This window comes from Chrysemys picta, chromosome 5 (assembly GCF_011386835.1).
Source record: "Chrysemys picta bellii isolate R12L10 chromosome 5, ASM1138683v2, whole genome shotgun sequence".
Classification (NCBI taxonomy): domain Eukaryota; kingdom Metazoa; phylum Chordata; order Testudines; family Emydidae; genus Chrysemys; species Chrysemys picta.
Window position 1 is genome coordinate 3,114,884 of NC_088795.1, and position 24,207 is coordinate 3,139,090.

Genomic DNA, 24,207 nt, shown 5'->3' on the forward strand with positions numbered 1-24,207 from the left:
GGCGCAATCAGGAGGGCCCTGGCCTTGTGCGTCTATCTTTTCCAGGACCTAGCCGATCAGTGGGAATGGTGGAAAGGCATAGAGAAACTGGCTTGACCAGGACAGGAGGAAGGCACTGGAAATAGCGCCCCGTCCCAGCCCCCCTGGAGCAGAACTGGGGACAACGATGGTTCTGCCGAGTCCCAAACAGGTCCACCTGGGGAGTTTCCCACACTTGGAAAAGTCTGTGCACCACCTCTGGGTGGAGAGACCACTCGAGCTGAGAGGAGAAGTTCCTGCTCAAGCAATCCGCCCACACGTTCCGGGCGCCCGGCAGATGGAAGGCCTGTAGGGAAATGTCGTAGGCTATACAAAAGTCCCACAGCATGAAGGCTTCACGGCAGAGGGCAGCGGATTGGGCCCCGCCTTGCCTGTTGATGTAGAACATCGAGGCCATGTTGTCTGTAAGTACCCTGACTACCCAGCCCTCCAGGTGCGAGCGGAAGGCTATGCACGCCAGCCGTACCGCCCTGAGCCCCTTGCCGTTTATGTGGGGGGTCAGATCCTGAGCCGACCACAGACCTTGGGTCTGAACGTTCCCCGCATGGGCCCCCCATCCCAGGTCCAACGCGTCAGACACCAGTTCCAGCAACGGGGCCCTGCCCCTGAATGGGATCCCTTGGAGCATGTTTCTTGGGGAGGACCATCGTAGGGAGGTGATCACTGGCTCAGGCACCGTGAGGACTTTGTCCATCCTGGCCTGGGAGAACTCCGAGGCCAATCAGAGCTAGAGGGGCCTCATCCTGAGTCTGGCGTGACGGACCACATACGTGCACGCTGATATGGGACCCAAGAGCTGGAGGCACACTCTGGCTGTTGTCACCAGAAAACTTGTGACCGTGTCAATGAGACTCTTCAGAGTATCAAACCTGTACGGTGGGAGGGAGGCTCTGGCCAACGAAGCGTCCAGGACTGCCCTGATAAACTCTATGCGTTGTACCTGGACTAACATGGACGTGCTGTTGTTTACCAACAGGCGCAAAGTGGTGCACGTGGACAGAAGGAGCGCCACGTGATCCTGCAACAGGGAGCTGCCCTTGACCAACCAGTCGTCCAGATAGGGAAGATCTGGACCCCCCCCACCACCTGAGGTAGGCCACCATCACCGACATACATTTCATGAATACCCTGGGAGCAGGGGACAGGCCAAATGGGAGGACCGTAAATTGGTAGTGTTCCTGCTCTACCGTGAAACAGAGGAAGCATCTGTGCCCCTCAAATATATGAATGTGGAAGTACAGATCAAGGGCGGTGTACCAGTCCCTGGGATCTAGGGAGCGGATGATGGAGGCCAGGGAGACCATGCAGAACTTGAGCTTCACCATGTACTGGTTCAGGCCTTGCAGGTCCAAGATGGGCCTGAGCCCCCCTTTGGCCTTCGGGATAAGGAAATAGCGGGAGTAGTAGCCCTTGCCTTTGAACTCCCCCGGTACTGCTTCCGCCGCCCCACCTCCTGCTCAAGCAGAGCCTCGTGTGAGGGGTCCCCCAGGAGGGACGGGGGCAGAGGGTAGTTGGGTGAGGTGGCAGTGAACTGGAGGGTGTAGCCCCAGGAGATGGTGTTGAGGACCCATCGGTCCGAAGTCAGCCGCGACCACTCTGGGAGGAAAGCACAGAACCGATTGGAGAAGGGAATGAGGGTGGATCCCTGATGAGAAGTGGCAGGGCGCCCCCGGGCATCCCAGCAAAACCGCCTTTCCCCGCTTGCTTGCTCTTGGAGGACCCAGGCTGGGGTGGGGTGGGGGGAGTGGAAGACTGCCTTTGTGGGCACCTCTTATAGTCCCGCGACTTCTTATAAGCGGTCTCGTATTTTGAGTGGGTGGCCTGAGCGGGAGTCTGCTGCAGCTTGAACTTAGGTTTAGCCGGAGCCGGAACAGAGACCCAGAGTCTGGAGAGTCGTGCTGGAGTCTTTCAGGCCATGCTGCTTTGTATCCGTTTGTTCCACAAACAGAGCTTTGCGGCAAACGGGAGGTCCTACAGGGAGTTCTGCGCGTCGCTGGACAGCCCAGAGAGCAGGAACCCTTCTCATAGACACTGTGGAGGCCGTGGACTGCGTGGCCGTGTCCACTGCATCCAAAACTGCCGGCAGGGTTGCATGGCAGCCGCTGTGGCCTCCTCCACCAGTGCTTTGAACTCCTTCCTGTCATGCTCCTAGAGGGAGTCCTCGAACTTAGGCAGGGAGCGCCACTGACTGAACTCGTACTGGCCCAGGAGAGCCTGGTAGTTCGCCACCCATAATTGGAAGCTCAAGGACGAAGACATTTTTCTTCCACATGAGTCCAGCCTCCTTGAATTTTTATTTTTTGGGGTAGGGGCTGGTTGGCTCTGCCGTTCGCTGTGGTTGACCAACTCGACCACCAGGGAGTTAGAAGCAGGGTGGGTGTATAAGAATTCATGCTCCTTGGCGGGTACAAAATACTTGCGTTCCACTCTCTTAGAGATGGGGGCCAATGAGGCTGGGGTTTGCCACAGGGCATTTGAAATTTTCGCCACCCCTTCGTGGAGAGGCAAGGCCACCCTGCCCGGTGCCGAGGCGGACAGTACATTACACAGGGAGTCCTAGGGCTCCTCCACCTCCTCTGCGGTGGTGCTCCTGGTACCAGCATGGACATAAGATCCCGGGCTGCCTGAAGGGCCTCTGGTGTGGAGGGCATCCGGGGAGGCCTGCTCCAAGTGGGCTGGGCTACTCCACTCAACTTGAGTCGGAGGCCTAGAGGCCAGTGGGGACCAAGGACTGCCCAACATGGGTCTAGCCTCTGTCCCAGGTTTACTCTGGTGCCGCCGCATAGGCGGCCTCTTCCTAGCCTTCTTGGCATGCCCCATGGATGGGGAGCAGTGCCGACTAGTCGATTGCACCGAAGGGTCACCGCACACCAACACTGCGGTGCCCGGTGCTGACTCGGAGCGGTGCGCCAGAGCCGGGGTCAGCGCCGACTCCATCAGAATAGACCGGAGCCTAATGTCCCTTTCTCTCGAGGGTTAAATGACTTGCAAATCTTGCAGCGATCGCTGAGATGGATTTCCCCCAAACAGCGTAAACAGTCCGCGTGCGGATCACTCACTGGCATAGATAGCCTACAAGTGTCACATGACTTAAAACCCGGGGCACGAGACAGGCCCAGGCACTCTAGCTAAACTAAACTAACTAAACAACTAACTAACTACAGGTACCATACACTGAACGAACAAGCAGTTTTGGGGACGAGCTACAACAAAGCTGGAGAAGGGCAGTTCCGAAGCACCTTCACTGGTGGCAAGAAGGAACTGAGGGTGGGGGGAGTGCGCAGCTCCCCTTATAGCGCGCCATGGAGGCAACACTCTAGGGGTCGGTAGGGGCGCTCCCCTATAGGTACTGCTAGGGGGAAAACTGGCACCGATGCACGTGGCGAGCACGCACACCTATTGTGGAATACACATGAGCAATCACTCGAAGAAGAAGAGCTCTGTGTAGCTTGAACGCTTGCTTCTTTCACCAACAGAAATTGGTCCAATAAAAAAATATTACCTCACCCATTTTGGCTTAGTTACTGGCAGAGAACAATGAAAGTACAGTGAAACCCCGCTATAACACGCCCCACGATAATGCGAATTCGGATATAACGCGATCATAAGGTGGCTCCGGCCACCCCAAGCAATAAATAAATAAATAAATAAATAAAGCGTCGGGAGCCAGTCTCCTCCCCGGCTGCTCCTCGCTCTTCCTCTGCCCCTTGCACATCTCCCCTGCTCTCCCCAAGTGTTTCCCTCTCTCGCTGCATGGCTGAGAGCCCCCGCTGCTGGAGCTGCACCCTTTCAGTTACTGTTATGGGCAGTTCGCAAACGCAAGTCGTTTTCTGCCCAAGAGAAATTGAACGGCTTGAAATGGTAAATTTTTGTAACCCCGCTACCCCGCATTTATAGCGATCGAATTTTTTGGACCCCAATCATCGCGTTATAGCAGGGTTTCACTGTATATTTACATATAGGTAAACAAAGCCAACAAGCTATCAGGCTGGGGGTCAGAGAGTTTCTGGCTCATCGCTTAGGGAACAAAGGGAACAGCACCTTCTGATTCTGTGAACGTTGGATCCTCTGACCTGGAGGGCTGGAGATGCTGGTAACATGAGGTAAATAAGAAAATTGCTCAGATAAAGATTGTAACTTGCTAAGATTAAGTTTGTCACTAGAAAGCTGGTTTGGTGTTTGTAACCAGACTTATCTCTTTTTCTCTTGCTTAATATCACAAATCTCTGTTCCTTGTTAATAAATTTATTAGTTTTATTACCAAACCAGCTCAGTACTGCTATTCTGAATGAAAGCCTGAGTCGTCAGCTAACCTAACAGGCTGATGTGTGCTCTGTTTCCTTGGAGGCAGCAAACAATTTCTGTGACTGTCCAGTGAAAGGGACACTGCAGGGAGACATTTGATGGACTCAAGAACTGGGATTTGCTGATGGCTACCTGCAAGACAAGGTTTAGACTGGCAGAGTCCCAAGGCAGACAGGCTGTTGTGTCCAGACAGAACCTCACAGTGGCGGAATTGGCAGGATGACTCATTATTTGAAAGCACTGAGATATGCAAAGAGCCTACACAGACTGAGAAGGCAGAAATAACGGCTGTGCTGCAAAGCCACAAACAGGTATTTTCTAATATGCCAGGGATTACTCCACTGTCATCTTAAGCATAAATGTGCTTCCTTAGAAAGAGCTGTGTTGTAACTTAACTGTGGGCAATTACGCCATGATAGCCTGTGAGGAGAAAGCAAAGCAGGCTTGCTTAGGTAGTCTGACTTGCTGGAGAATTCACAGTATAGGTAGGGAACTGTGCAGCCTGGAAAAACCCCAGTCCAGAGGCAGAAAGAGGCAGGTCTCTGTGCAAGAGAGGTGATGGCAGGAGAGCAGGGTGGATTAATTTAAATCAAAGTGATTTAAATACCCAAGTGGAAAGCCTCAATTTAAATCACTGATGTTAATCAACTTTCCATTTGTACTTCAGTTTCTAAAAAACGGTGCACTCTCATTACTTGATCTAGCCATTAAAACATGCTGATTTACAATAAAGCCTTTACACTAGATTTGGTGCACCTTTTTGCTACCTAGGAGGGTCCACTACAACTATATACATTTATTTAAGCAATTATATAGCTTCATATTTCCAGATTTTTACTAATCATACATTTTAGTATGTTAGAAAATGGTGAATGAGATATGGTTTATTTATCGGATAGTTACCTTTTTGCTCATGATTTGGGTCAAGCTGCAGTAGCATGGTAACTGGAATTTTAATTATACACACAAAACAGCGTACCAAATTCCTTTTTACTAAAAAAAGCCATTAACACAGTATCACACAACATGGTTTATTGTGCCATATTTATAAAGCTTGACCTCAAAAGTCAGATTTTTTTCTGATTCTTTATATAGACAAGTGGCCTTTAAGTCAGAGATTTTGATAGAAACTCATGAATTCAGCAGTCATTTTTTTATTTAAATGTTTTACGAGTGTATAAGTAGTTTAGGCCTTAACAAATTTTGTATTAAATTCAGATTTTATTTCAAAACAGATTAAAAACAAATAATTTAAATTAAAAAAAAAAAACAAGCATTGATTTTTTATCCATCCTGTTGAGGAGCCAGGAGCCTAGAGAGGGTGCCTGGTTGGACCACAGAGGGGAATATAGGTGCAGTTGCTCTGGACTGTGACACTGACATTGTCCACATGATGTTATGAACTATTCTCATTTGCTAAGCAGTAACCATGTGCTGACATGTTCCCATTACCAACCCCAAGCTGTCTGGTCCCAAGAACAAATTTATTCAAAGCATTCTGCTGATAAATCTTGCTGTTAAGTTTTAAAAAAAATCCTTTTACAAAAGATACCCCCCATAAAAGCCAAACAGAACAACTGCACTGGTAGTGACCCCATAATAAGCACTGTGAAATTTAGTGCTGTTATTTCAGGAGTATCCAAATACCGCTTTTTTTTTTCCTGTTGTGGTTATCGTCTCCATTTTTGTGAGCAAGGAGATGTACAAAATACTTGGTCTTTAAAAAACAACCAAAGCAGGATTCTTGTAAATTTCAGTTCATTACTTGAAAAGAGCAGCATGGCCAGCAGCGTGCAGCAGAAAGCGCACATGTGCACCCTGAGTTTGAGATGATCTATTGGGACTCTTCCCTTCTCATACATCATCCTAATAGCTAGCTATGGTTCAAATATTTCCCTAATAGTCTGTTTAGTGACCAGTTAAATTTGAGTTAATACAGTATTTATGTAAGTCTCTCAACCATATTTTATCTTCAAAAATGTTAGTTGCTTTTAAGACCCACTCACTTTCCTGGAATAGAAGATTATTTGTATTTGAAATTAGAAGTTAATTCTAAAAACGTGCCTTCATTCATGTAATTGACAAGTCACAGGTTAACCAGGATATAAACTAGAACAACATACTAAAGTGCACCTACACTACACAATTCCAGACCCATTTTCCAGCACCAGGGCAGCTGCAATGCTGTTAGCAGTGGTACAAGCTCTAACACAGACTGCAGATGTTCTCAAAGTCATCAGGAAATCAGGTCAGGTATAGAGCAGGAGTTCTCAACCTCTCTCTCAGAGGACCCCCTCGACATGCTATAAAATCTCCAGGGCCCAACGGGGGGGGGGGGGGGGGAGGGGGAGAGGAGGGGAGGGCATAGGCGTAGTTTGACTTCTATTTTGGAGGGGCAGGGGCCAGCGGGGCTCGAGCCACCTCCGCATGGGGGGGGTGTCCAGGGAGGGAGCACCAAATACACCCCCGACTCGCCTCAGCAGGCCACCCAGCCTGTCTGGATTGGGGGAAGGGAGGGGCCGCAACCAAAAATTATAACTGAAAAGGGGGCTTAGTTCAAAAAGTTTGAAAACAGCCAGGTAGCTAGGGGCTGTGTGCAGGCAGGGGGTAACTCAGGGTGCAAGGAGAGGAGTACTAGGGGCTGTGTGTGGGCAGGGGGTAGGTCAGGGTGCAGAGAGAGGGTAGCTAGGGGCTGTGTGCAGGCAGGGGGTAAAAACTCAATAATAATGGGGGATTTCAACTATCCCCAGATTGACTGGGTACATGTCGCCTCAGGACAGGATGCAGAGAAAGTTTCTTGACACCTTAAATGACTGCTTCTTGGAGCAGCTAGTCCTGGAACCCACAAGAGAAGAGGCAATTCTTGATTTAGGCCTAAGTGGAGCACAGGATCTGGTCCAAGAGGTGAATGTAGCTGGATCGCTTGGTAATAGTGACCGTAATATAATTAAATTTAACATCCCTGTGGCTGGGAAACCACCACAGCGGCCCAACACTGCAGCATTTAATTTCAGAAAGGGGGACTACACAAAAACAAGTAGGGTAGTGAAACAGAAATTAAAAGGTTTCACCAAACGTGAAATCTGTGCAAACTGCATGGAAACTTTTTAAAGACACCATAATAGAGGCTCAACTTAAATGTATACCCCCAAATTAAAAAACATAGTAAGAGAACCAAAAAAGTGCCACTGTGGCTAAACAAAAAAGTAAGAAGCAGTGAGAAGCAAAATGGCATCCTTTAAAAAGTCGAAGTTAAATCCTACTGAGGAAAATTGAAAGGAGGATAAACTCTGGCAAATGAAGTGTAAAAATATAATTAGGAAGGCCAAAAAAGAATTTGAAGAACAGCTAGCCAAAGACTCCAAAAGTAATAGTAAAAAAATGTTAAGTACATCAGAAGCAGGAAGCCTGCTAAACAACCAGTGGGGCAACTGGACGATCGAGATGCTAAAGGAGCACTCAAGGACGATAAGGCCATTGCGGAGAAACTAAATGAATTCTTTGCATCAGTCTTCACAGTTGAGGACGTGAGGGAGATTCCCAACCCAGAGCCATTCTTTTTAGGTGACAAATCTGAGGAACTGTCCCAGATTGAGGTGTCATTAGAGGAGGTTTTGGAACAAATTGATAAACTAAACAGTAATAAGCCACCAGGACCATAGAATCATAGAATATCAGGGTTGGAAGGGACCTCAGGAGGTCATCTAGTCCAACCCCCTGCTCAAAGCAGGACCAATTCCCAACTAAATCATCCCAGCCAGGGCTTTGTCAAGCCGGGCCTTAAAAACCTCCAAGGAAGGAGACTCCACCACCTCCCTAGGTAACGCATTCCAGTGTTTCACCACCCTCCTAGGGAAATAGTGTTTCCTAATATCCAACCTGGACCTCCCCCACTGCAACTTGAGACCATTGCTCCTTGTTCTGTCATCTGCCACCACTGAGAACAGCTGAGCTCCATCCTCTTTGGAACCCCCCTTCAGGTAGTTGAAGGCTGCTATCAAATCCCCCCTCATTCTTCTCTTCTGGAGACTAAACAATCCCAGTTCCCTCAGCCTCTCCTCATAAGTCATGTGCCCCAGCCCCCTAATCATTTTTGTTGCCCTCCGCTGGACTCTTTCCAATTTTTCCACATCCTTCTTGTAGTGTGGGGCCCAAAACTGGACACAGTACTCCAGATGAGGCCTCACCAATGTCGAATAGAGGGGATGCTGCTCAGGAGCCAGGGCCAGATGGTATCACCCGAGAGTTCTGAAGGAATTCAAATGTGAAATTGCAGAACTATTAACTGTAGTCTGTAACCTATCATTTAAATCAGCTTCTGTACCAGATGACTGGAGGATAGCTAATGTGATGCCAATTTTTAAAAAGGGCTCCAGAGGTGACACTGGCAATTGCAGGCCGGTAAGCCTGACTTCAGTACCAGGGAAACTGGTTGAAGCTATAGTAAAGAACAAAATTGTGACACAGATTCACATAATTTGTTGGGAAATAGTCCATATGGTTTTTGTAAAGGGAAATCACGCCTCACCAATCTACTAGAATTCTTTGAGGGGGTCAACAAGCATAGAATCATAGAATATCAGGGTTGGAAGGGACCTCAGGAGGTCATCTAGTCCAATCCCCTGCTCAAAGGAGAGCGGAAAGCGCTCGTGGCCACTACATGCACCTTGATGGAGCTCGGAACAAGCCCCAACTCTTTCAGAGACAAAAGATAGTCCAAGGAAATATGGACTTATGGTCTATGGGGAAGGCCCTTCTCTTGGTCCCAGGAGGTGAAACATTTCCAGTTGCCTTGATAGAATCGCCTCATGTATTCCTTCCTGCTATTCGAGAGAACAGCTAACACTGCAGACAAGCATTCCCACAGTAGCAAAGATGCCCACGGAGACCTCACCTTGTCCAGGGCAAACAGTTTATGAGTCCATGAAACAATTCTTGAGGTTCAGGGGCAGGTTTGTGTCAACGGCACAAGGTCCATGGAGGGAACCAGAATGGGAAGCTGCCTCGGGACTGACGATTCACAGGACTTCGGGTGAACTGGTGCAAACCGGGGATGCTGCTCGGGAGCCAGGGCCAGCAGATCCGTGTGTGGTGCGACTTTTTGTCGTGTTTGTGGACCTTGGATTGCACCACTTCTCCGTGGCTGGAACTCATGGATTATGCATCATCTTTCTTGGGCCTTGAGGAAGACTTACTGCCATGCTTATGCACATGCTTCCTTGCCTCATGTCTAGACCTAGCACAGGGTCCATAGTGCTGGTACTGGCGGAACTGGACTGGAGCTCCGTCATAGGAGGTGCACTCCTGGACTGCTTAAGCTGATGTACATGGGGGTTTCTGGCCGGGATCCATGAGGTGCTTCTCAAGGCTTCCAGATACAAGAGGCAGATACTGCACTGGGACACAATGTGGGCTTCCCCCAAGCAGTACAGACAGCGCTGGTGCTCATTGCTGATCAAAAACGAGTGAGGGCAGGAGGCACAGATCATGAACCCCAGTATCTTCGGCATAATCCAGTACCCAGATGTGGGTGCTGGGGGGCAGTTTAGTGAGAAAACCACCAAAGTGACTTCCAGAAGTCTTTAAATCCTAAGAAAACTACTAACACGAAAAACTACTACAAAACCAATCAAATGCTACCTCCATACAAGAATAAAGCAGTCTTTTCCACTAAGTTTGGAAAGTGTGTCACAAGGGACAAGAGAACAGAAGAAGCTGCGACTCAGTCCATGCGGCAGGGAGAAGGAACGGAGGGCGTGGTTCATCTGTCCCACCCTTTGTCCCCTCAGGCAAAACTATAAGGCAGTACAAGGGCGCACGCACGGCCCAACGGACACTTCTACTTTGAAAAGTTCTGGCTTTGGGCGCATGTGCAAACAATCGGGGCTGTCACTCGAAGAAGAGCACAGCTGAGCACAGAATACTGCTCCCTGTGCTTGAGCTTCAGGACCAATTTTCAACCTGTTGGTTTGAAAAGTAACTCTCCCTTAAGGATGGACTTTCTGACTGGACAGTACAGTTAAGTAAAAATTGGTTCCTACACTGACTCCCTTAGCACCTCTGGGAAACATAATTCTCTTTAAACAATTGTCTTCAATGTCTTTTCTCACTGGAACTGAAATACAATGAAGCCAAAACTATGTTTTGTACCAGCACAAACTGCAACAGATTGAGTTCACAGCCAGATCACTAGAAAACCATGTCAAGCAGGAATATTTGCATTAAAAATATAAATATCTATTACAGCAGAAAAAGAGACACCAGTCTAAGTAATAAAGTGCCTGTACTCCACAGTCACAAACCTCACTGACATGAATGAGTTAATGTTAGTGTTGATAAAAGGGCCTTTTTAATTCTTGTCAGAGGAAGTCTGTCCTTAAGGATAAAAGCCTTGCATCATCAGCCCCTTCCTGCCCCACACCCAGCTCCATACAAGAGAGCCCACAAAACCTCTGCTACAATCCCAGAGGGAGACAGACACTGTCATTTAACAGCAAGACATATTGAGCCTCTCTTTGATTATACTTAGGCTATGTATACACTGGCAAATTTTTTCACCAAAAGTTATACCACATTTATTAAAGTGCTTTAATTCAACCTCTGTTGCATGTCCACCCTGTGCTCCTTGTGTCGCTGGAGTGCATCCACACTAACAGCTCTCGCAACGACAGAGAGCAGTGCACGGTGGTAGCTATCCCAGTGTGCAACTGGCCGTGTGGGGCTTTGGGAAGGGTTTGCAATGCCTCATGGGGCAGGTACAGCGTCACATGATGCAGGTTTCTCAATCCCATTGTTCCATGGGCATCCTAATAGATTGCCAGCTGCTTTTCAACTGAAGAGAGAGAGAGACAGGGAGCATGCGTGGGGGACAGGGGGTAGAGTGTGTCGGCATGCTGCCTTGTAAGTTCAGACAGCTGCCCTGCCAGAAGCAACCAGTCCTGAGGCGGGGAAACCCCGCCATCCGACACCACCACCACCCCGCCTCCCTCTCGGGCTCTGCACAGCAGAGAGGCGCTCGCTCGCTCTCACACACATCCACCCATGTTAATGTTTTGTTTCCCGTTGCAGAGCAGCACAGAGCTTTAAAAGGGGAGGGGCGCATGCCTGCTGAGTTCAAAACAATGAGCAGAGTGGTCATTGCAGGTATTGTGGGACACCTCCAGAAGCCAATTGCAGCAATAAAAGCAATCAAGGTGTTTACACTGGCTCTCCGGCACTAAAGCCTCGGTGAAAAACCCTCTCCTCGAGGTGGTTTTACCACACTGCTGCAACTGAGGAGTTTCATCACAAAAAGCGGCTTTGCAATGGGTACACCTCTGCTGTTTCACGCCAAAAGCTGCCTTTTGGCAAAAAAACTTGGCAGTGTAGACCAGGCCTTAGATTGAACTGTGAATCGCAGTTACATCTCATACAGCAGGCTAGGACTCTACCAGTCACAGGGAAAACAGACAAAAACCGTTTACATATCTTTTCGTAACCGTTCTTCATCGAGATGTGTTGCTCACGTCCATTCCACTGTAGGTGTGCGCGCGCCCACGTGCAGTCAGGGATTTCAGCCTTAGCAGTACCCGTAGGGCCGGCTGTGGCACCCTCTGAAGTGCCATGCTCATGCGGCGATATATCAGGTGCTGCGGGCCCTACGCCCTCTCAATTCCTTCTTGCCAGCAACTCCGACAGAGGGGCAGAGGCGGGTCATGGAATGGACGTGAGCAACACATCTCCAAGAACAACAGACACGAAAAGGTAGGTAACCATTTTTTCCTTCTTCGAGTGCTTGCTCATGTCGATTCCATTCTAGGTGACTCACAAGCAGTATCCACATTGCTGGGCTCAGAGTTCGCAGCTTAGTGGCTTGCGGTACTGCCCTACCAAAGTCAACATCGTCCCAGGCCTGCTGGCTAAGTGCACAGTGGGACATAAAGATATGGATGGACAACCAGGTGGCTGCTCTACAGATGTCCTGGATAGGCACTTGGGCCATAAAGGCTGCCGAAGAGGCTTGCACCCTTGTAGAGTGGGTGGTGACGATCGCTGGGGCAGCACCTTCGCTTGATCATAGCAGAAGCGAATGCAGGCAGTGATCCAGGAGGAAATCCTTTGAGCAGGTACAGAGCAACCCTTCGTCCTGTCGGCCACAGCAACAAACTAAGCAGGACAGGTGGGATGGGACGAAGTAACTTACCATGCTACTAGTCAGTAAAACCAGACCACTGGCATGCCCGTTTATTTGGGGTTTTTTAATCATGAAATCCTACAAAGTCTGAACAGCCCCCTTTCCTGGAGGGATGATTCTGTTCTCATTCGTTTTCATGAAGGTTTTCCCCTCTCCCTCGTTCCAGTTCCGAGTTTGCCATTTGGCTAGTTGTTTGGTGCCAAGAGTTATATAAATATAAACCCACCTAAGAAAGGAAAATACTCCATCTTCCTGTTCTGTGGCATAAATTTCCTGTCACTTGGTGACGGATTAGACATGCTTTGTGGGGCAGCAGTGTCAGGAGAGGGTCACTTAGAGTGAACATGCCCCTCCCCTCTCAAAGCACAAGAAAAAAGAAATCCAGGCTTTTGCTGGCTGAAATGTTTAGCCAATCACTCTGTATTTTGATGGTGCATTCTTTCAGCAGCATGTCACACACTCTTTATTGGAAACTTCCCCTCCTACCCACCCCCCCAAGAGTCATACTGCAACCAGCACATACATAAAACATTCACCAAAATATTTTTCTATTCTCAGAACAGCTTTCCTCTTAACGTTAATATATAGAGAGCTTTGACCCTAAAAATTGTTGAGTAAAATGCTGTCTTTAACAGTGAGGATTAATTAGATTCTTTATAAAAATTAAAATGATCAATTTGTAGAAATTAATTAAATTTCTTAACAGGAGCAGAGGTAACAGGAGATTTAGGTAACATTTTCAAAAGCACACAAGTGACTTAGAAGCTTACATCCCATTTTAAAATACAACTTAAGGATTTAGGAGTTTAAGTCTCACTGAAAGCCAAAATCACTTTTGCAAATGGGATTTAGATGCTTTTGAAAATGTTCCTCTTCGCAAACAGAAAATGGGTAATACACAAGCACGTAATACACAAGGCTACCATCATAGAACTCTGCTAACGCACCTGAACTTTGCCATGCATTATCACTGCTGTCCTGGCCCCAAGCCTCTCAAGCAGAAACTGAATCACACACAATTGCACAGCAGTGTCTGTGATATAAATGAAAACTGACTATGAAACCACTGAACTCATTTTCAGCTTTGACATAAGACATATCAATCCACGCATGCACTGCTTTAGCTCACTGTTCCACTAGACCGATGCATTTGTGCAAATAGTATATTTCCAAGAAAAAGTTTCATTTTCATTTATAATTAGTAGGGCTGTCAAACGATTAAAAAAATTAATCGCGATCAACTGCACTGTTAAACAAAATAGAATACCATTTAAATATTTTTGGATGTTTTCTATTTTCAAATATATTTATTTCAATTACAACACAGAATACAAAGTGTACAGTGCTCTCTTTAAATTTGTTTTACTTCAAGTATTTGCACTGTAAAACAAACAAAAAAAATAGTATTTTTCAATTCACTTAATACAAGTATGTAGTGCAATCTCTTCATGGAAGTTGAACTTACAAATGTATAATTATGTACAAAAAAACCTGCATTCAAAAATAAAAAAATGTAAAGCCTGCAAGTCCACCCAGTCCTACTTCTTGTTCAGTCAATCATTCAAACAAGTTTGTTTACATTTGCAGAAGATAATGCTGCCCACTTCTCACTTTCAGGTGATGTTGTAAACAAGAACAGGCGTTCGCATGGCACTGTTGTAGCTGGCATTGCAGGATATTTATGATATTTCGTTTATCATTTTTACAGTGCAAATATTTGTAATAAAAAATACACACTTTGATTTCAGTTACAACACAGAATACAATATTTATGAAAATGCAGAAAAAGATCCAAAATATTTAATAAATTTCAACTTGTATTCTATTTAACAGTGCGATTAATCATGATTAATTTTTTAAATCACGATTAATTTTTTTCAGTTAATTGCATGAGTTAACTGCTAGTAATCAACAGTCCTAATAATTAGTATACTGCTTGGCATTTCCTTACCACCCCCAGCATATTGTAGAAGCAGCAGATATCATTTGGGAGAGGTTTGAATGGGTTCTGCTGAGTTGATGTGGTACAAAGAATGGTTACTTGCTTTACAGTAACTCTAGTTCTTTGCAAAAAGAACAGGAGTACTTGTGGCACCTTAGAGACTAACACATTTATTAGAGCATAAGTTTTCGTGGACTACAGCCCACTTCTTCGGATGCATAACCGAAGATATGCATCCGAAGAAGTGGGCTGTAGTCCACGAAAGCTTATGCTCTAATAAATGTGTTAGTCTCGAAGGTGCCACAAGTACTCCTGTTCTTTTTGCGGATACAGACTAACACGGCTGCTACTCTGAATCTAGTTCTTTGAGATGTTTTGCCTGTGCGGATCCCACTCAAGGTGCATGTGCACCTCCAGTGTGCAAATCCTTTGGACTTACAAGATGCATGCACACCATGAGCAGGATCCACACAGACAAAACATCTCAAAGAAGAATTTTCTGTCCCAGCTCCTTTAAAATGAAGACCCACAGATGGACCAGAGACCACCGAGAAAGCTAGTGAGCCACCACACTGAAGGTCGACAGTCACACATTCCTAGCGCTGAACACAGCCCTAGAAGTGCCTTAACCTCCACTACTGCTACTTAGGTGACTGAACGAGTGTGGTACTTCAAAGCCCATGCTTACGATGTGCAGGACTTCACACCCAGTACTTCTGTTTTGGCAGCATTAATGAAATGAGCGTCCTTATTGTTTTGCATTTCACAGATGGGACACTGAGGCACAGAGAGGTTATCACACTGCAATCGTAAGGCAGCCCTGAAGACAGAACCCACATCTTGTGCACTTTGGCACCCTAACCCCAGTCATTTCCTTGACCCACCCCCATCTGATGCTCTCCCTGTGCCTGGAACAGCCTCTGGAACAACAGCCACTAACAGCCCTCCAACTCACCTTTCAGGAAACTTCTAAAAACCCAGCCATTCCTGCACGCAAATTAGCACAGTCACCCCCCCTCTGTATATGGCCTGTACTGTCTTTGCTCATGCTTTTAGACTGCCAGCCCCTCTGGTCAGGGCACTGACCTCCCCCCTGTGCAGCTCTGTGCACAGCATAAACAATTGCTGGGAACAGACCACACGGAGGAGATTCTCGCAGTAAGTAATACACACAACAAAGGAGCAGGAGAAAGGGAGACATTTTGAATGCTATAAATGCCGATGTGATTCTGATGGTTACAAATTTAGGAATACAGTTTTAATACCCTGCATAATGAGGCCTATTACTCCCTTTGTCATTAGTATGCCTCATGCAGCAGAATCCCTACGATTACTGTTGAGTGTGTCTGCCCCAGAAATACAACTCTCACTGCAACGGTTTTCTCTGTTCATGCGAACGCTGGTGGGAGACTGCAGTCCGATATACTGCAGACCCTAGAACCATTTATATAGGTGGCAGTCTGGAAAATACTAGCGCTCTATGGGTTAAAAGATGTTGCTTGTTACAGATTTAGCCCATTACCTGATGAACTGGAACTACAGTGCAGGATGTTAAAAAATTTAAATTGCTGAAGTTGATGCTATTCAATTTGACAAGCAATAAAATGGCATGTCATAAATTTAACATGTTTTCTGTGCTGCCATACAGAACTAACTACGAATTTTTGGTCTTGGTGAACAGCCTGACAAAAAGCTTGCAGGCAAGCACCACTCCTTTATTTCACTCGGGATTGTATACCTGCAACTTAGAATCATAGAATCTTAGGACTGGAAGGGACCTCGAGAGGTCATCTAGTCCAGTCCCCTGCACTCCTGGCAGGACTAAGTATTATCTAGATCGGGGTGGGCAAACTACAGCCCACAGGTCACATCCAGCCCTCGAGTTCCCGCTGGGGAACACCCGGGGTCTGGGGCATGGCCCCTCTCCGGCGCTCCAGCAGGGGAGCAGGGCCAGGGGAAGCAGCGGCCTGGTCCCCCTCCGGCTCCTATGCATAGGGGCAGCCAGGGGGCTCCACTCTGCACACTGCCCCCACCCCAAGCGCTGCACCTGCAGCTCCCATTGGCCAGGAACTGCAGGGGCGGTGCCTGCAGTGCATATGTGGCAGCGTGCAGAGCCGCCTGGCCATACCTCTGCATAGGCGTCGGAGAAGGGACATGCTGCTGCTTCCGTGAGTCGCTTGAGGTAAGTGCCACCCAGAGCCTGCACCCCTGAGCCTCCCCCCACACCCCAACCCCAGTCCTGATCCCCCTCCTGCCCTCCAAACCCCGCGATCCCAGCCCAGAGCACCCTCCTGCACCACAAACCTCTCATCCCCAGCCCCACCCACAGAGCCTGCACCCCTTCCCACATCCCAACCCCCTGCCCCAGCCCTGATCCCCTTTCTGCCCTCCGAACCACTTGGTCCCAGCCCAGGGCACCCTCCTACACCCCAAACTCCTCATCCCTAGCCCGAGCCTCCACCCCCCCGGCCAAGCCTGGAACTCCCTCTCACACCCTGAACTCCTCATTTCTGGTCCCACCCCGGAGCCCGTACCCCCTATCAGAGGCCTTACCCTCTCCCACACCCCAATCACAATTTTCTGAGCATCCATAGCCCGCCATACAATTTCTATTCCCAGATGTGGCCCTCAGGCCAAAAAGTTTGCCCACCCCTGATCTAGACTATTCCTGACAGGTGTTTGTCTAACCTGCTCTTAAAAATCTCCAGTGTCAGAGATTCCACAACCTCCCTGGGCAATTTATTCCAGTGCTTAACCACCCTGACAGTTAGGAGGTTTTTCCTAATGCCCAGCCTAAACCTCCCTTGCTGCAATTTAAGACCATTTGCTTCTTGTCCTATCCTCAGAGGTTAAGAAAAACAATTTTTCTCCTTCCTCCTTGTAACAACCTTTTATGTACTTGAAAACTATCATGTCCCCTCCCAATCTTCCTTCTTCCAGATTAAACAAACCCATTTTTTTCAATCTACCCTCATAGATCATGTTTTCTAGACCTTTAATCAGTTTTGTCGCTATTCTCTGGACTCACTCCAATTTGTTCACATCCTTCCTGAAACATGGAGCCCAGAACTGAACACAATACTCCATTTGAGGCAATCAGAGCAGAGTAGAATGGAAGAATTACTTCTCATGTCTTGTTTACAACACTCCTGCTAACACATCCCAGAATGATGTTCGCTTTTTTGGCAACAGTGTTACATTGCTGACTCTCATTTAGCTTGTGATCCACTATGACCCCCAGATCCTTTTCCGCAGTACTCCTTCCTAGGCAGTCATTTCCTATTTTGTATGCGTGCAACTATTGTTCCTTCCTAAGCGGAGACTTTGCATTTGTCCTTATTGAATTTCATCCTATTGACTTCAGACCATTTCTCCAGTTTGTCTAGTCCTATCCTCCCAGCTTGGTATCGTCCGCAAACTTTATAAGTGTACTCTCTATCCCATTATCTAAATTATTGATGAAGATATTGAACTGAACTGGACCCAGAATTGATCCCTGCGGGACCCCACTCGATATGCCCTTCCAGCATGACTGTGAACCACTGATAAATACTCTCTAGGAACCATTTTCCAACCAGTTTTGCACCCACCTTATAGTAGCTCTATCTAGGTTGCATTTCCCTAGTTTGTTTATGAGAAGGTCATGCCAGACAGTATCAAAAGATTTACAAAATCATAGAATCATAGAATATCAGGGTTGGAAGGGACCTCAGGAGGTCATCTAGTCCAACCTCCTCCTCAAAGCAGGACCAATTCCCAGCTAAATCATCCTAGCCAGGGCTTCGTTAAGCCAGGCCTTAAAAACCTCTGAGGAAGGAGATTCCACCACCTCCCTAGGTAACCCATTCCAGCTTAGTGTCATCCGCGAACTTGCTGAGGGTGCATCCATCCCATCATCTAGACCATTAATGAAGATGTGGAACAAAACCGGAGCCAGGACCAACCCCTGGGGCACTCCGTTTGATACTAGCTGCCAACTAGATATTGAGCCGTTGATCACTACCCATTGAGCCCGACGATCTAGCCAGCTTTCTATCCACCTTATAGTCCATTCATCTAGTCCGTACTTTTTTAACTTGCTGGCAAGAATCATAGAATAGCAGGGTTGGAAGGGATCTCAGGAGGTCATCTAGTTCAACCCCCTGCTCAAAGCAGGACCAATCCCCAGGCAGATTTTTGCCCCAGATCCCTAAATGGCCCCCCTCAATGATTGAACTCACAACCCTGGGTTTAGCAGGCCAATGCTCAAACCACTGAGCTATCCCTGTGGAATACCATGGGAGACCATATCAAAAGCTTTGCTAAAGTCAAGATATATCACGTCTACTGCTTTCCCCATATCCACAGAGCCAGTTATCTCATCATAGAAGGCAATCAGGTTGGTCAGGCATGACTTGCCCTTGGTGAATCCATGTTAACTGTTCCTCATCACCTTCCTCTCCTCCAAGTGCTTCAAAATGGATTCCTTGAGGACCTGCTCTGTGATTTTTCCAGAGACTGAGGTGAGGCTGGCCAGTCTGTAGTTCCCCGGATTCTCCTTCTTCCCTTTTTTAAAGATGGGGACTATATTTGCCTTTTTACAATCATTCGGGACCTCCCCCGATTGCCACGAGTTTTCAAAGATAATGGCCAATGGCTCTGCAATCACATCAGCCAACTCCCTCAGCACACTCAGATGCATTAGATCTGGATCCACAGACTTGTACATGTCCAGCTTTTCTAAATAGTCCTTAAGCTGTTCTTTAACCACTGAGGGCTGCTCACCACCTCCCTAAAGGCAAGATATACCATGTCTACTGCTTCCCCCTATCCACAAGGCTTGCTACCCTCTCACAGAAAGCTATCTTCTTCTAACTTAAGGGAAAGAAATGAAAAACAAAAAAGGTTAGACCCATTGTAACTGCTATGCCATCCTTCTGCAGAGTGCATATCACAGCGCCAAATAAGATACCCATAAAATGCCACATAAACCTCTGATTGGCCAAGGCTAAGAGGAAAACGTTGCAACAATGAAAATTGTGTATTGATAAGAACATTAAATTACTGCATCCTGGCAAGTGAGCCAGCCAGCCAGCAGCCTCCATTTGGCAGTCTTTATTGGGGTGCCTAAATATGGATTCAGGAACCTACATTTAGGCACCCAGGGTGGAAAAATTTGACCTTAGAAAATGGCTTGCCTTAAAACCTGTACTACACAGCGGTAGCTTTGTTTAGAACACACAGGAAAACAGACACACTTATTTCTAACAATTATATTGACTCTTCTGAAGTCAGACTTCAGGTTACACTATGACAGCTGGCTTGCAAACAGCTAATGTCCAGCATCCTACATAAGGATCAAACCACCACTACACAACTTCAACTGCTAACACTTACAGTACAGGGCTGTTCTAATTTTGTAATGGCAGATAAGCCAAGGTAAGACGCTGCCCTTTACATGATATTCTTCTACCACCATAAAATGGCTTAAAGAAGTTGGCAGTTTTAAAACCTTTACTCTTCAGCAGCAGCCACACTATCCTAATCTGTTAGTCTTAAAGGTGCTACAGGATTCTCTGTTACTTGTTACAGATCAAGACTAACACAGCTACCCCTCTGATACTATCCTAATCAACAGCTTTCAAAAGGATTTCATGGCAAATGCATGCTGCTCTCGGAACTCCAGTTCTTCTGCCTTCAGAATGAGAGAGGGCAGCCCACAAAGCACAGAGGGCGACCCATTGTCTAAGCCTATGTGGGACACACTGGTTCTTTTGCCAGGACAGCTCACAGACTCCTTTCTTACTCCATGCAGCGTTCTGCAGCTACAGGAGTGTCACCCTCCAGATGCACTAACTATGTCACACGTGTGCACATGCACACGCCAATGGGCCCCCCAAAACAGCATGAAGTTCCACCTCATCCCCACTTACTGTTCTGCACACCTCTGCCTGCCTATATCCCATCCCATCCCTCCCTCTGCCCACTGCTCTCCTGCTCCTCCACTCACATTCACCTCTGTGCTTTGTACATGCTGATCCCTAGGTCTGGAACAACCCCCCTTTGCCCGAACTCCTACCCTCCACACTCCTCTCCCCCCTTCCGCCTTGCCCCGTTAGAGCAGGGGTAGGCAACCTATGGCACGCGAGCTGATTTTCAGTGGCACTCACACTGCCTGGGTCCTGGCCACCGGTCCGGGGGCTCTGCATTTTAATTTAATTTTAAATGTAGCTTCTTAAACATTTTAAAAACCTTATTTACTTTACATACAACAGTAGTTTAATTATATATTATCAAAAGAGACCTTCTAAAAACATTAAAATGTACGACTGGCACGCAAAACCTGAAATCAGAGTGAATAAGTGAAGACTCGGCACAGCACTTCTGAAAGGTTGCCGACCTGTGCTAGAGCATGCCGCCCTCATCCCACCTTAAACTGCAGCTCTTCAAATATCAGAATTCAAGAGCATTTTTTACAGTATATTGCAGCCAATGCTACCTTTGCTTGTTCCAACTCTTGTGTCCCCCCCTCCTCCGGACCCTCCCCCACCACCTGTTGTTGATTTCCTGTGTCTGACACAGACTGCAAGATCTGCAGCGCTGGCATCACATCTCATTTTCTTTCTCTCGCCCCCCGCCCCAAAGCCCTGCAAGAAGATGGCACTAGAGAAGCACTTTTCCTCCCATTCTGAGCTCTCCATTTATACATTACATACCTCATTAAGGCTTGGACCCCAAGAACAGCCACAGAGAATGGGATGTACTGGAGAGGCCAGGTCCCAGAATCCTTAGTGTGGCTGCTCCTAGCTAAAGACAAAGAACATGACATAGGAGGTAAGCATTGGAGTCACCACACTAATGACCAGACAAGTGCTGATATCATGCCAGTGTGCGGAAGCTTCCTGTGAGAGTTGCACCAGACCAAGTAAAGCAATAAACATGGAAATATTCCTGTATTTGGAGAATACCCTAGAGAGCTAGGAGGAGTAATTTTACACACCCTAGCAGTTTATGCTGTTCTTTATGCTTTTCTGACCAGGTTAGTGGCTGTGAGAAGAGGCTGTTTAACAGCACAGTGTAAAGAAAAAAAAAATCTTATTAAAGCCATACACAAAAATAAAGTTGGTGATTTCATGTTTCATGTGATTTCAGGCACCACCCCTGCAGCTCCCATTGGCCATGGTTCCCGGCGAATGGGAGCTGGGGGTGGTGGTGTTTGGCTGCCCCTACGCATAGGAGCCGGAGGGGGACATGCCACTGCTTCTGGGAGCCATGGCATACGTGGAGCGGGGCAAGCCCCCAACCCCGCACCCTGGTGAGAGCTTGAGGGACGGATTAAAACGTCTGAAGGGGCGGATGCGGCCCTCAGGCCATAGTTTGCCCACCTCTGGCTTAGACTGTGTATTTAATGTAGTTGCTAATGAGGGCAAGAGTCCAAGTGGTTTGAAGAAGTCCTTAAAAAGTTCTAAGTGACTGAAAACAAAGCCATGACCATGCACAGCACTTCACTGAGATCATTGTTCTTGAACACAAAATCCCTCCCCCCCCCCCCCCATGCTTTTGCATCTTGCAAATAAGTGTTGGGTTGGGAAGAAGCCACTTGTGCTGTTTAGCTGTAAGGCCACGTTACAGCATGGCGTGCAGTGGCTTTGGACCTACCCGTGCTGCAGAGATCTGTCACCGTACAAGGGGGCTGTTCTTTGAAAGAAGCATCAGCATGAATGCAAGCAGCTGCCAGATGTAAATAGAACGAACTCTGCAGCAGGATTAAAGGACTTCTGTGTAAAGCTTACTCAGTACTTTTAAGACTTCACTGGGAAAAGGCCAAAGGCTTTTCAGGAGGTGCGAGTGGGGAGGTAAGGGTGATTCATACTCACCAGACTCTTTCCTGTCTGGACTACTTGAATCTTAGGTTTCATCACAGCAGAGATCATGGAAGGCTAGCATGACAGGTGCTGCTTATAAAAGATTTGCATCTATGGGCTAGTCTATGCTAGAAGTGCTACAGCAGTGCAGCTCCACCGTCATCATAATAAATCCACCTCTGCGAGCAGCATCAGCTATGGCGGTTGGAGACGCTCTCCCGCTGACAGCGCAGCCCAAACCTCACAAGCCCAAATCAATTGACTCGAGCTCTGAGATTCTGTGCCTCAGGTTTTTTATTGCAGTGCAGACATACCCTCAATGACTGTCTCTATGCAGGCAAGCTTGTTCCTCCAAACATCCCACAGGAGAACTCCCTTCGCACTGGTGGTTATGCATTTTTAATACACTCCTCACAATGCTGTGCACAAGAGCGAGACTTACATAGATTCTACCCAAGAAAGCCAATGCTGCCTGCTCTTCCCTTGAGTACATAAGAACGGCCGTACCGGGTCAGACCAAAGGTCCATCTAGCCCAGTATCCTGTCCTCTGACAGTGGCCAATGCCAGGTGCCCCAGAAGGAGTGAACCTAACAGGCAATGATGAAGTGATCTCTCTCCTGCCGTCCATCTCCATCCTCTGACAAACAGAGGCTAGGGACACCATTCCTTACCCATCCTGGCTAATAGCCATTAGTGGACTTAACCTCCATGAATTTATCCAGTTCTCTTTTAAACTGTTATAGTCCTAGCCTTCACAACCTCCTCAGGCAAGGAGTTCCACAAGTTGACTGTGCGCTGTGTGAAGAAGAACTTCCTTTTACTTGTTTTAAATCTGCTGCCCATTGATTTCATTTGGTGGCCCTTAGTTCTTGTATTATGGGAATAAGTAAATAACTTTTCCTTATTCACTTTCTCCACATCACTCATAATTTTATATATACCACTATCACAGGGGTTGGCAACCTATGGCACGCGTGCCAAAGACGGCACGCGAGCCGATTTTTAATGGCATGCTGCTGCCTGCCGGAGTCCCAGCAGGCAGCAGCGTGCCATTAAAAATCCTGCCCAGCCCAGCCCGGCCCGCTCTTCTCCGCCCCTCCCCGCCGGGGCAGGGGGCAGAAGCTTGGTCCTGACAGCTCCCCTGCCTCTTCCCGCAGTGTGCTGGGTCCCTGCCCCTCTTCCTCCTCTCTGTCCCTCCCTCCCTGCCAATCAGCTGATGGCCCTTGCGAGGGAGGGGAGGGGGGGGAGGAGGAGTGGAGTCAGCGTGCTCGCTGCTCCCGGCAGAGGCAGAGAAGAAGCGGGGGCAGGAAGGGGTGGAATAGGGGCATATCCCCTCCAGCCCCCTGCCCTGAGCACCCCACGATCCCAGGCCACACCCCCAGCCCTCTGCCCTGAGCCCCCCCCCACAACCCCCAGCCCTCTGCCCTGAGCCGCCCCCCCCCCCCCAGGCCCGTTCCCTGAGCCCCGCACACACACCAGGCCCCTGCCCTGAGCCCTGTACCCCCCTCACACACACCCAGCCCCCCACACCCCATGCACCCCCCCACATCCCCAGCCCCCCACACCCCCACCCTGAGCACCAAATGGGAGCTCCTGCACCCCCCCCCCCACATTCCCACCTGCACCCCTCGCACCAAATGGGGGCTTCCCAGGTAAGCGCTCCACATTCAAACCTCCTGCCCTAACCCTGAACCCCCTCCCTCATTCTAGCTCCTGGCCAGACCCTACACCCCAACCTGCTCCTCCACCCCCAGCCCTGTGCTCAGTGCATCCCACCCTCAGATCAGTGCAGAAAGAGGGGAACAGACTGGGCCAGAACCAGAGAGAAGGTAGGTACCCACTATATGTGGGCAGGGCCGGGACCCCAGACCAGCAGCGGGCTGAGCAGATCTGGCAGCTGGGA

General features: G+C 48.1%; 1 protein-coding gene across 2 annotated transcripts in view; it reads right to left on the minus strand.

Moving 5' to 3' along the window:
* MFHAS1 (multifunctional ROCO family signaling regulator 1) overlaps nt 1-24,207 on the minus strand; it is a 97,998-nt gene that overhangs the window by 27,575 nt on the left and 46,216 nt on the right. The window contains exon 2 of one of the 2 annotated variants that reach the window (XM_065597443.1): nt 21,155-21,245. The exons of the other annotated variant lie outside the window; for it this stretch is intronic. Within the exon in view, the coding sequence (XP_065453515.1) occupies nt 21,155-21,245 (91 nt within the window). The remainder of the gene's footprint in view (nt 1-21,154; nt 21,246-24,207) is intronic. 2 annotated transcript variants of the gene reach the window in all.